Raw genomic sequence first — 13,488 nt, 5'->3', positions numbered from 1 at the left:
TTGTTTCACTCTCCCCTTTTCAGTCAGCATTGGCTGCCCGCAGAAGGGCTTTTCTAGATCGACCTGTCACTCCTCTGCTTCTAGCTGTTCAATGTGGGCCCCTTCAAGTGCAGAAGGAAGCCTCAATCGATTCTGCAGTGGAGTCTGTACAGCCCTTGGGAGTAGCTCAGTCGGGAGCCTCTCAGTCTTGCCTCCCTACCTCTCCTTTCCCAGACCCCATGTTCACCTTGCTAGTAAAAATTTGAGCTCCTAAGCAATTCTTTCTTTCTCCCTAGGGTCTTTGCCTGGGTCTCCAGCACACCTATATCTCTGACCTTGAACCTTCACTTCCTCCTTCAGGACTCAACAGGCTTTTCTTGATAGCTGTGCCCCTCAGGCTACATATTCTTGTGTCTCTGCCATGATACATTGCAAGTTCCCTGGGACAGGGCATTTTGTTTGCAGCTACACACACACAAAAGACTCTCAATAGTGATCACATGACCTGCTGAATGAATGCGTGAGTGCAGGAGTGGAGGAATTAATAATTGCAGAGCATTACGATGAAACCACATCTCTGGTGCTGGTGGAAATGGCAAGATACTCAGCTGGGCTGTGTGCAGCAAGGACCAAGAGAACATCCTCACTACTCAGAGGCCTTGAGCAACCCACATCTGCATAGTTGGAAAACTGAGTTAATATTTTAAAAAAACAAGATTTTCTAGACTTCCCTTCCTGGAATGCTTTTCAACAAGAGGGAGCCTGGCGCGTGGCAGACTGGGAGGGGTCCGCACCCGACTGAGGTGGGGGAGGTGTGACAATTCCCTCAAGCCCTAAAGCCCCAGGCGGAGGTTGATCCTGGGAGCTGTTTTTGCTACTCAACCGAGTGATTTGCTGAAAGGTGACCTCATTCTACATTTCACAATACCTGTGTCACATAAGCAGTTCGTGCTGCCCAACGTTTTCCAGCAAACATTTACATTGGTTCGAGGCACTGGGTTAGTCCCCAGTGGTTCTGGGAAAGACTTTTTAAAAACTGAGAAAAGAAGGACCCTCAGTCCTACTGAGCATTGGACACGGAGGGGTAATTACACAGTGGAGGTCAGAGCCGGGTGACAATCAGCCTCAGGAAGTGCCCGAGGTTCTCTGTGGTTTGCTTTCCCAGCATTTTTCTGGGAAGATACAGAGTGGGGTTTCTGTTTCGACAGGGTGGAGGTCATGGAGTTTGAAGGCCCCAGGGAACTGTGTGCCAGATAAACAGTCTGAGCCAGTGGCAGAGTTCTGCTTTCCCTTTGGGCTCCAAATGCCAGCCCTGGCCTGCCCTGCAGAGCCAGGAGGCAGCAGCCCCGTTTCTGGTGCCCAAGAGCTGGTCTCTCAACCACCAGGATGCCCAGCCTCTCATTTCTCCTTGGAAATGGGGGTGGTGCAGGGAAGAGAGATAAAGCAACAAATGGCAGAATCTGGCCTGCTTGAGCAGATCATGGCCTTTTGCTTGTTCTCCGTATCAGTTTCACCACAAATTTGGTGGTTTCAAACCATCTATTGCCAGGTACAGTGGTGCATGCCTATAATTCAAGACACTCAGGAGGCTGAGGCAGGAGGATTACAAGTATGAGGCCAGCCTTAGCAATTCATCAAGACTCAGTCTCAAAATGAAAAGGACTGGGCCTGTAGCTCAGGGGTAGAGTACCCCTGGGTGCACTGGTTTTTTACCAAAACCAGAACCAAAACCAAACAACAAAAAGATCACCACACAAACAAACAAAACCCCTGCAGTCTAGTCCCATTCTGGAGGCTGGAAGTCTGAATGGAGCGTCAGCGTGAACAGTCCCTTCAGAGACTCTGAGGCAGAATCTGTTCCTGGCCTCTTCTGGAAGCTGGCAATCCATGGTGGTCTTTGGCTTGTGGTCACGTCACTCATCTGCCTGTGTTTTCACACGACCTTCCCTGCACATCGTCTGTCTTTCTTAAGGACACTTGTCATGGGATCTAGGATCCACCTGGGCAATCCAGGATGATCTCTTCTTGGGACCCTTAATTACATCTGCAAAGGCCCTATTGCCAAATAAGTTCACCTTCACAGGTGCAGGGCGGATATATCTTCTGGAATCCCAATCAACCCAGTGCTCCCTCTGGTTGGAGAACAGGGTGAGCCTCCTCATGCTCAGACTGGTCTGACTGGATCTGAGCATGTGGTTCAGAAGGAGGAGACCGGCACGTGACGAGGGCCAGCGGGGTGCTATCTATATCCTCGTCACCTCCACACGAGGAGCCATTTGCTATGCCATTTTATAGATGATAAAGCTGAGGTCGCAGGGCACCAGTAAGTGACAGGGTGGGAGCTGAAGTTCGTTCCCACGCCTGACATGTGGAAAGTGCTGGGCAGAGGGTGCCTCAGTTCTGGGCCTGGTTCTGCGCCTATGTGGCTGAGCATCTCGGGAGGAACTGCCCTTGACCCCAGAGCGTGGCCTTGGGACCTGCATCATGGGCATCAGCTGGAAGCCTACAGGAAGTGAAAGTGGGAACTCTGCCTCCTCCCACACTCTACCAAGACCCCGGCTGGCTCCAGTGCCCCTGAGAACCCAAGAAGCTGTGGCCTCGGTCATCTCTGGCAGTGTCGACCTCTAAAAGAGTCCTCCCGGGCTGACCCAACAAAAGCAGGCCTGGGAAGACTCTGGTGATACGTGCAGTATCTGGGGGCTGGGGCAGGGCAGCAGAGAGGCCGGAGCCCTGGGACGAAGGAGCTGCTAGGGGTCGCCCATGACCTTGACCATATGCAGAGAACACCAGGAGAGCAGAGATGCCAAGAAATGAAATCTGTAAATTCTGTGTCATTTGGAGAAATAAAATGTAATTTTATGGCACGCCATTATTATTTTAACGCACATGGGTGGGTGAGGGATGGGGAGGGCACATAATCTTAGTGGTGCTCGGAACCTCAGTGGCTGCTGAGCACTGGGAATGCAGCTGATCCGAGTCTGAACTTTGTCAGCATAGAGCGCGTGTTGGATTCCAGAGACTTAAGATGAAAACCAGCACGCAAGATACCTTGTTAACGAGTTTTAGCTCGATTGATCTAAGGAGGTGATATTTTTGATATAAAATGAGGTTAACTGAAATAATCTAAAATAATGCATTTTGCCTGCAGTTTTTCTTTTAAAATGTGACTTCTCAAAAATTTTAAATGACCCTACTATTCATTTAAAATCCAGGCTGGAAGGGCTGGTATGTCCATGAGAGGGGCACATGGTCTTGCAGACAGACCTGGCCAACAATGTAACCTTGTTTCTGCTTCTACTTATCAATAGAGGGTGGGAGGCTGGACCTTCAAATCAGAGCTCTGGGCGACTCTGCTTTTCATAACTTGATGACCTTGGGTAAGATACATAACCGCGAGCCCTGGGTCCTCATCGGTGAAGTGGTTCCAACAACACCAACTGAACAGGTTGTGGGGGTTATGAATATGGTGACAGGTGAGTGACATCCAGCCAAGCCCTGGGCGCAAAAATGGTGCTCCACAGGGTAAACAGTCCCATATCGGTTTCACCCAATGGCCACATCCAAAAGGGGAAAGAGAATGCTGTGAAATTTTGCATTGAGTAGGCGCTCAGTCAGTGTGTACAGAGCTGGATTTCACGGTGGGTAAGACAGTGGGGACTGTGCCAACCTCACACTCACTCAGTCTCCATCCCCAGGCCGGGGGTCAGGACCTCCCCAGAGCAGCAGGCAAGCTTCCCCTGCCTGGAAAGCACCTGCAGTCCCACCGCTCAGCACATCTCAGAGTCATAAACATCCTGCTGCTTCCGACAGCTGTCCTCCTAATACAAACTTAGCCCGTGGCTGTGAGCAAGGAGCAGCTTCCTCCCATGCCTCCCAACCAAGTAACTTTTCTGGTCATCTTTCACTGCCAGTGTGTGCGTTCTCTCCCTTCCTCTTTCCATCCCCCTTCCCCTCTCTCCTCCTGCCTCTCATCTCTCTCTCTCCTCTTTCTCTTCCCCTTCCTTGCCTTTCTCCCTCCTTCCCTCTCTTCTATCTCTTTCTGATTTACTCAAGAATATATAATATGTAAAAATCCTTCTACCACTTTCCTACCAGATCTCCCCTACCCCAGCTCCTCAGGACTTCTCTGCATTTCTTGGGCAAGGCAGATTATTCCTCCGACTGAAGCAAAATATGTCCCCTGAGAACTCCCATCATCGATCTTGATTATTTTCCCTCTGCAGTCACAAACAAAAAAACATATGGCCGTATTTATTCTACCATGACAGCCATTCCTAGGCAAGTGAATCTCCACTAATTTCCTTCTAAGTACAAATCTGTCATTTGCTTTTGCAAAAACATGCCAAGGAAAGGAAGCCAGAGACAAAGGCCACATATTGTATGATTCTGTTTATATGAAGTTGCAGAGCAGGCGAATCTTTAGAGACAGGTGGTGTACTAGTGAGTGCCTCGGGCTGAAGAGAGGGATGCTAATGGGTTTGGCCTTTCATTTTGGGGTGATGGAAATGTTCTGGAATTAGTGGTGAAGATTGCACAACTCTGTGAATATACTAAAACCCACTGAATTATAGGCTGCAAAAGGGTGAATTTTAGGGCATGTGAGTTATATTGCAATAAGAAAAATAAAGTACCTGTGGACTCAAATGGTTCCTGCCAGCTGTTAATGACCCCGAGCAAAGACTTCTCAGGCCATCCTCACCCTCTGGTACTGCAGTTGTGTGACTGAGGTGGACTCACTATAATGTCTGAATTGGTGACATCTGGAGTGAGTGACAGAAAGGGCATCGACCCTGGTGTTTGCCACTAGCTGGCTTGGTGATTTTGGGTTTGTTATGTAACTTGTCAGGGCCTTCATTTCCTCATAGGAAAAATGGATTTTTTATGAGGAGAACCTAATGAGATTTTGTATATAAAGTATCTAAACACTTCAAAATTTTCCAGTAAGTGTAAAGAGAAGATCTAGGAAATGGAATCAACCTTGTCCCTTGACCCTTCTCTCCCTTTCAATGCCCTCACTTACTACTCTTCAGAAACCCCTCATCAGTAGACCCAGGGTCAATCTAACACCTGTCTCTCCTGTCCTCCTCTCTCAGGCTGCCGTGTGGGCTGGAGCCGTGAGAAGACATGGTTTTCCTACTCAGTGGGGCCCTTAGCTGCAGTCTTCCTGGTCGTCTCCATTTCTTTGCCACTCCAGGGTTATTCCAAACCATGACCCAAGGCCACACTGCACTGTCGCTTTCGTAGATAGCCTTCCCTGAATATGTCCAGTTTTCATGCATGAGCACCTTTACTTTTTGCCCTGACGACACTGTGGAATGTATCTCCTCCAGCTGCCAATCTCAGCTCCTTCCCTCCTCCTTCTAGTTCAAGGCAAATTCTTCTGTCTACTTTCGATTTCTCCTTCTTCCAAACTCCTGGATCAAATCCTTGCTTCACCAGTGGCCTCCCTGGGACCCAGAACTTTTCACCATGGCCGTGGACCTGGGTACGCTCTCCTGGTCCTGGATTTACCTTTCTCCTGCACTGCATAAATAGCAACTCCAGTTTTGACCCTGGGGACTCTTGACTCTGGCCACAGCTTTGTGCCCATTCCATCCACTTCTTCGTGCACTTCCCACATCCCTAATCCAGTTCTCATCAGACCTGATTTCCCACAAAAGGATCAGAGGGATTTAGATGACATTAAGATTGCATGAACTGCACTTCTCATGAACTTTCTCTCACCTCAAGGTCAAGTTAAATGTCCCAATATCCACCTTATGCCTATTATATAGAATACTGAAGTTGTAGGATCTGATTATAGCTTTAGGAATTTGAATAAAGAGATTATTAGAAGTGATTGACTTGAATTAACTTGGAATGCACAAGATAAGAGGGTCATTTTCTCACCATCATGGGAAAGTTGATCATGAGATCAAGTTTAATCAATTTCTGAAATAAATTAGAAAACAAAAATGTATTTCGTACCCATTCCTTTGCAGGCTTTGTACAGCTTTCTGGTATCTCGATCCACATTGAAAACCTGATGACTTCTCTCTTTGGCCTAGAGAAAATAATTCAAAAGGTGAGTGGATAATATAGTTGTTTAAATTTTCTCTGCCTGAAATTAGTAGCTAACTGGAGGACCAAGCTGTCATCCAAACAAGAGACCAGCTACCACGTTTCACGTGGGTGATGTGGAAATCAGAGGGGGAGCTCTGGCCCTGGAGAGATAACTGGTACTCCTCGGGGCCAGCTGGCCTTGGTGACCACTGAAGAATAGACCCTTCTGTTCTCAAGGACAATAGTCCTGGCCAACTTTGTCAAAAGCAATTTTCATATCAACCCCTTCTTTGTGTGCCTGTCTCTGAAACAGGGAATAATACAGTGGGCCAATGTCCTGGAGTGTGGGTTCTCTGCCTTTGCCATGAGACACAAGTCTATCTAGGGAATAGGATTTGCCAGAAACTAAGAATTGTAGGATCTCACTACAGATTCATTTGGATCTTTGCCATCCACACATGAGGTACATACATTTAATTTGTCAGTGGTAAGTTATAAGAACCAGTATGAACATAGTTTTAGTGCTCTTTGGGTAGATAAAGTCCTGTTTATATGCCGAGCCATGTCCCATACTTCAGTCTTTGGCTTAATTCATGCACTAATGTGTCCACAGTTACTACGTCGATATCATCATTACTTATTATTTTTCTTTCGACCGACCTACTTTGTTTTTACTTAAAGTTAATTTTTAAAAAGAAACTTTCATTAGCACTAAACTGGAAAACCAGTGTTGCTTGCATAAGTAGAAGATAACCATAAAAATATATGCATCACTATTAAAAATTTAAAGATGTGAGGCTAATTGCCATGATGCAGCTGGTAACCGGGAGCACGCCCAGAGCTTTCTCGGTTCTCTGCCTCCCCTTCCTCAGCAAGGCAGCACATGTGCGCGTATTTCCCATCCTTCCGTGAAGGCTGGTTTAAGTGCTAGTTCCCGAAATGCTCTCGCTGGTCTCCCCTCCTTTTGTGTCCTTTGTCTCCTAGCGGGAGTAATCTGTAGACCATGCAGGACTCAGAGCACATGCTGCGTTTTTTCTGCCTGACACCAGATTTCCTTTGGGGAGTGCCCCTTCCCCCATTTTTGTGGTCTCAAGGAGTCGTGAACTTTACCATGGTGGAGGCCCCATTGCCATTGTGGGCACATGCCCTGTCATTCTGGTGGTTGTGATTGGTTCAGGAGTGGGGACGTGGGCCACACCATATCCATTAGTCTCTCCCTTAGTTAGTGTAATGAGATAGATGTCTCTCCCCACCGGGCTTGAGAGCATCTAGGGCTGTTGTCAACCATCTTGTCCTCAACACAAAGGGGAGAGAAATGGAGAGGGCAGGAGGGAGAGAGGAAGAGAAACAGAAAGGGAATAGCATCCTCAGGTGCAGCAGTCAGGTGCAACAGACGACAGACTTGCCCTTGGTTAAGTTAATCTGAGCTGGATCTCTGCCTTGGCAACCTAAGTGTCCTGACTGATAGCCATGGTCTGGAGGGGGTTTGGTTAACGGAGAATCACGAGCTCCTGAGCCAAAGGGTCTGCAGGGCCACGGATCACCTGACTGCCTTTCGGAACATGAGGGCCTGGTTCATCTTGAGGTATCTATTCCTGAAACAAGCTGGGAGGGAAGCGGATTTTTTTCTGAACACCTGCCTTGTACCAGGTAATTTCTAGACCTTTTTCTTCACTCATAAGGAAGAGTAAATACAAGTGGGCCTCCTTAGAGGTGAGGAGACCTGGGCTCAGACAGGTGAGGGTTTTGTCTGAGGTCTTGCAAGAGGCAGAATTGCAGCCAGCTCAACTGATCAACAGAAGCACACCCTCCACCTGGCCACCGCCCTCTCGCACTCTGGATATGTCAAAGGACTTTGTGTTCAGGCAGAGGATGACACAGCCCATTCTCCTCATCAGCAACTTTCATGGGGTGTAAGGAAGCTATTGGGTGCCTTTGAAGGCTTGTTGGCAGGGCCAGCTACGTCCTCTGAAGAACTCAATGCAGAGTGAATGTGTAGGATCCCTCGCTCAAAAATCAGAATCTTAACATGGTGACGTGCATCAGAGCATTAGACCAACGGGAGACCCTTCTGAGCACAGGGCCCACTGTGCACCTAAGAGGCCCACCCTACTTTTCCAGCAAATTCTAGAGAGGGTGGAAGTGGCGATCTCAGAAGTGTGTATGGGAGTCTTTGCTTTTCATTGGAAGTATTATGGAGGGCTTTAGGAGAGAGGCAGACCTGAACCAGAAATCTACTAACAGACTAGTTCACAAACTGTCCTGTGGGTCATGCTAGTCTTCTTAGGGCAGAGCATGTGATGGGACACTTGCTATCATTTATCATTTATCAGTCCCACTTCACTGATAAATGGAAACACACAGACTCTGGAAACGGCTGTGCAGGTTGTGCCCTACCTGGGGGTCCTGAGGGCTGGGGTCACTCCTGCCACCCAGAGCTGGCAGGGCTCTTCCCCACACAGGGGCACCTTTTCCTCTTCACACAAAGAAGCTGTGCGGGTTTGCAGCAGCCATGTGTAGGCATGTCTGAGATCCCCTGGCCAAGCAAGGGCTGGGCTGGAGCCAGGACCAAACCAGGACTTTCTGATTCTGGCAGATATAAAATGACATTCCTGGCCCTCATCCCCTTCCTGTTTTAGTAAGGTTGTTCCACGATCCAAATAGCATACAAAGGTAGAAGCTGAGAGATGGGAAAAGGACCCTCTGAACTTGTCCAGTTTGCTTATCCAAGGTCAAAAGGTCAGTCAGTATGTGACATTTGGCTTGGGGGATGCAGTGGACAGGTGCTGATCACGTGCTAGGAATGAGGATGATGCCGAGGCTTACGTCTTTTTTGCTTGGCAATGATGAGGGCTAGGAGTCTATGTCAGAGGTACCGCCAGCAGCAGGGCAGACGGAGGTCACTGGCCCCTGGCTCCTTGTAGGAACCGCTGTTAGTCATGTTGGTCTTCCTTCCTAATCCGCTCAAGAAGAGAACACAGTCTTGTTCCTTGTAGCAGCAGGATATGTGGTGTTGGAGCAAAGGAACCATGTGATGTGACAATTTAAAAATGAGAGAAAGACAGAGAGAGAACTGCCTGGAATCTTCCCCTCTGTGTCTGCAGCTGCCTCAACAATGGACGCTTCCATCAGAGATGCCAGTGTCCTTGCCAGGGTGTGCTGTGGCTCCTTCAGCTGAGCTAGGAAAGCACTTCTCTGGATGTATAGGGACCGCATTCCACACCCATTGTCCATTGTTGGCAGGACAGGCAGCTGGCTCTGGGGCCTCAGTCCTGCTTGCCAATTAGGAGATTTAATTTGAAACTTGCAGCCACTGAACAGAACTTCCACATGAATTGGGAATTCAAGTCAGGTCCAGAGTGGACATGCTAGGGACTCCTGCACATGACCAGGCACTTCCTGAGACTGCGAGACTCCACTTGCTTTCCTCCCTTAAGTGTTGGAGAGGCAGAACTGCAGGACTTGTTGCCTTCTGTTTGTTTTTTAACATTATTTGCATTGACACTCAGAAAACAAAGACGGCACAAGAAATTAGATGCCAATAACAACCCTTTTGAAAGTCTGGGCTTTGAGCCCACAGGAATAGTGCTTTGAATGTGGTTCTGTGCCCCTTAGCAGCCATGCAAACTTGGGCCATTAACCTGCAGGTCACTATGTCCTCATCAATAAAATGGGTTTCAACACTTTTCAAGGGTTGAAGCTTACATGGAATAACATTCCAAGAGCCAGGTTTAGGGAACTATACAAGTGTTAGTCCTTCCCTGCTTCTTTGGGCCATCTTTTGGCTTTTTGTCAATAATATAATGATATTTATAAAACTTCATAAGGTGATGTTTATGCAGATTTCAATGATATGTATTTTGATTTGACAAGTTTAAAAGAATTAGATGTGTGAGGGTATATGTATATACACACATATATTATATGTAGATAGATTTTTAATTCCGCACATTTTGATTCAAGAAGTTTGGAAGCTATCTAGATATGTTCCAAACTTGTTTATCTATTATCTATCTATCTATCTATCTATCTATCTATCTATATCTCACAACACCCCAAACAATATCATATCATAATTTACAATAGGTGAACACTGAAAATACAGAAGTCAAATTTCAGAAAAAGGCTTTCGAGTCAGGCTAAATTTGAATCCCAGCATGACTACTTATTAGTCATGAGAACTTGGGCAAGTTACCAAACCTTTCTGTGCCATAATTCCCTCATGGTAAATGGGCATAATAGTGCCTATTTTATATAAGGCTCTTGTGAGAATTTAAATGAAGTCATTCATGCCAAGCATCAAAAATGAAGCTTAGCAGAGCCTATGCATAATAAATGTCAGATCAGCAATGAGTTTTCTGGAATCTTTTGAATACTTTTTGCTTGAGAAATTTCTATCTTGTAAAGAGCACCCTAAGGATCCATGTTTCCTTTCTGACCTACAACTTGGGTCCTGAGTTTCAGGCACATATTGCACTGGGGTAGTAAAGTGGTTAAAATTTCTGACTGTGGAGTCTGGTGGCCTGGGATGAAGCCCTAACACCACACCTTGTTAGCTGTCTCACTTGACAAGTGTGAGAATTCACACCTCAAGGGACTCGGGATCTTGCCGGGCTACGATCCCAGGGAGGTGCTTGCCAGTCATCCCAGAACAACTCAACATGGAAGTGAGTACTGTCTGCCCTACCAGAGGCACCCCCTGTTTGCACAGCTGGGACTTTCTATCTTAGAGTTTCTTCCTTCTAGAAGGCGTACATGTCATTCCCTGAGTCTCTGTGTTTATACCTAAAACAAGGAAGTGACCCATTGCTCTTGAGGGAGGAGACACAGAAAATAAACTGAGATGCTATGATCCTAGGTAGCAATGTCACCTGGGGAAGAAAGAATGCTGAAACGTGCTCTGTGAAATGGCCCAGATGTCCCTGCTGCATCACAATGACGGCCCCAGAGGAAAGTAGACTCTTGGATCAAGTTCCTGGTATTCCCAGCCAGAGGGCCAGAATGCAAGACAGACACCTAATCAAGGCCTCTGTCCCAGTCCAGTTTCCAGGGCAAGGAAGTCTTAACACTTATGATGGAAATGGAACATTCTAGAAAAACCTTCTTCTAGGTTGCAGCAAACTCTGGGGTGGAGTTTGTGAAGGAGTTGGCTGAGAGAAATGGTTTACATATGGTTGCTCTCTGTATTGTGCAGTAGCAAAGATTTTCTAGGACATAGCTTAAAGTACATTCACACTTAAGTACACTCATGCCTGTCAATCCTCACGTCCTGATTTTCTATTTGGATAGCATCGAGACTGGACACTAAGAATATACTGATTCATGAGAGACATTGGAATTCATTGAAAAATATATTGCAGACAGATTAAACTCTCCTCAGTATACTTCCTTGCCCTGTCTTCTCCTCCTTTCTCCTTTTTCTCCTCCTTCCTCTTGTTTCTCTTTCCTCTTCTCTTTCTTCAAAAACAGGTATTGAAGAGCTATCGTGTACCAAACACTGTCCTAAGTGAGGGGGACACAATGATCCAGGAAGCACAGTCCTTGTCTCCAGGGAAATAAACAGATAGAGAAATAATGATTGCACTGTGATAAAGTAAGAACTTTAGGTGCAAATAACTGAGACAAGAAAGGAATTTTCATGGGGGAGGTGACATTTGTCCTGGTACTTGAAAGACAAGTAGGAGTTAGGCAAGCAAAAAGTAAGAAGGGATGGGTGGAGGTGAGGGAGGACATGGCTGGGAGGGACTGCAGCATGATGCTTTTGGGGTCAGCGTGCTCATGTGCTTACTGTGACTTATAAATGTGCTGTAGTGCTGCAAACCCAGTTGCATCTGAAGGTGACATTGTTCTACACTGCATAGACCTGAGGGCCCCATCTGTTGTGTTCAACTGTACTTTGACCCTTGCTGGTGCCTGACCCCTGGCAGGCTGACCCATCTCTCTGAGCCTTAGTTGTCTCATCTTTAGGATGGAGCGGCACCTGCTCTTGGTAGCACGTGACGTTTAATGCGGTCGTGTTTGGGATGGAGTAACACCGTGCTGGATTACAGGGAGCACTCAGTTGTTGGCACGTAGGAGGTGAGATGCCTGGTGACATAAGGATGGAAGGGTCATTTGTAAACACTGAGGTATGATAAAAAATGTAAGGAGAGTGGCCCCTGGATTGTCTAATATTTCCAGTGTAGTTCCTCAGAAGCCCTGACTTGCTGCACTCTGCTCAGTAAATATTTGAAAGTGGTTGCCTGGTATCCAGGCTCTGAGCCAAGAGGGCTCTCAGGAAGTGCCAGGGAGCAGAGGGCACAGGGCTTGCTGTACACTGATCTACCGAGAGCTGCCGTTTGGGCTGGCATGAAATAGGAGGAGACCAAGGAGATTAAAGAAAGACCAGGATTAGAACCAGGCGGGATCTAGCAAGCAGGAGCAAAGAGCAGGCAGGTGAAGGATGTGCTGGGGCAGGCTCTGATGTGCCCGAATCCTCCTCAGTGTGACCTGTAACCATGGCACTGCTAGGTGGTGGCACCTTGAGCCATGTCAACAGTTCTGCCTAAATTGCCTCGCACAGGTTTTTCTAAAACAAAATTCCTGGAAAACATCTAAACTACTTTATTGAGCTATACTTAATATACAGTAAACTGCACACATTTAGTGTATACAATTTGATGCACTTAGATATATGCATATACCCACCAAACCATCACCACAATCAAGATAATAGACACTCATCACCTCCCAAAGTGTCTGTGTGTCCCTTTGTTGTGTGTGGGGAGATCACCTACCATGAGATCTACCCTAGTCACAAAAATTTTTTAAGGGTACAGTAGAGTGTTGTTGGCCAGAGATAAAATGTTGTACGGAGATTTCTAAAACAAATTCGTCTAGAGTAGCTGTAACTAAACAACTATACCAACTGAAAAACTCCATATTTCTCCTCCCCTTGGTTCCTGGTAGACTCCCGGCTGCTTCTACTGGCTACTTCTGTGAGTTTGGCTCTTTTAGGGTCCTCACGTCGGAGGACTCATGTCATGTTTGTCCTTCTGTGACTGGCTCATTTATTTAGCATGATGTCCTACAGGTTCATTCAGACTGACACCAGTGGCAGGATTTTTATCTGTTTTTAAGGCCAAATAATATTCTCTTATAAACTTGTTTTGTATAGACTTTGGGGACATTACAGAATTGGGGACATGGAGGTCCAGTTTGGGGAAGGGACTTCTTTGAGATCACATGTGTTCCCCCTCCTGCCTCATGGGTATCTACCCTTGACCAGGAATGGAGCTATCTTTTTCCCTCTTATCTTTTCTTAGTCTGTTTTCCCACCTGAAAGATGGTGATAGTGGCTTCTCCCTCTTAGGTGTTGTCATGAGGAACATATTCAGAGTGCCTGGCAGAGCGCTTGGCACAGGGAGTGCTCAGTGTCATTATCAATGACTTCCTCTGTCTTCACCTGCTTCCTAGTGAGTGTTGAAT

The 13,488-nt window shown here is 46.8% G+C and overlaps 1 protein-coding gene across 1 annotated transcript in view; it reads right to left on the bottom strand.

The window, feature by feature from the left end:
* The window catches only part of Anxa13 (annexin A13), a 54,402-nt gene that overhangs the window by 24,058 nt on the left and 16,856 nt on the right, over positions 1 to 13,488 (bottom strand). The window contains exon 3 of the mRNA XM_047539285.1: positions 5,947 to 6,022. Within this exon, the coding sequence (XP_047395241.1) occupies positions 5,947 to 6,022 (76 nt within the window). The remainder of the gene's footprint in view (positions 1 to 5,946; positions 6,023 to 13,488) is intronic.

The sequence above is a fragment of the Sciurus carolinensis genome, chromosome 1 (genome assembly GCF_902686445.1).
Source record: "Sciurus carolinensis chromosome 1, mSciCar1.2, whole genome shotgun sequence".
NCBI lineage: Eukaryota > Metazoa > Chordata > Mammalia > Rodentia > Sciuridae > Sciurus > Sciurus carolinensis.
Note: the sequence above shows the minus strand (reverse complement) of the source record. Positions and strands in the feature narration are given on the sequence as shown.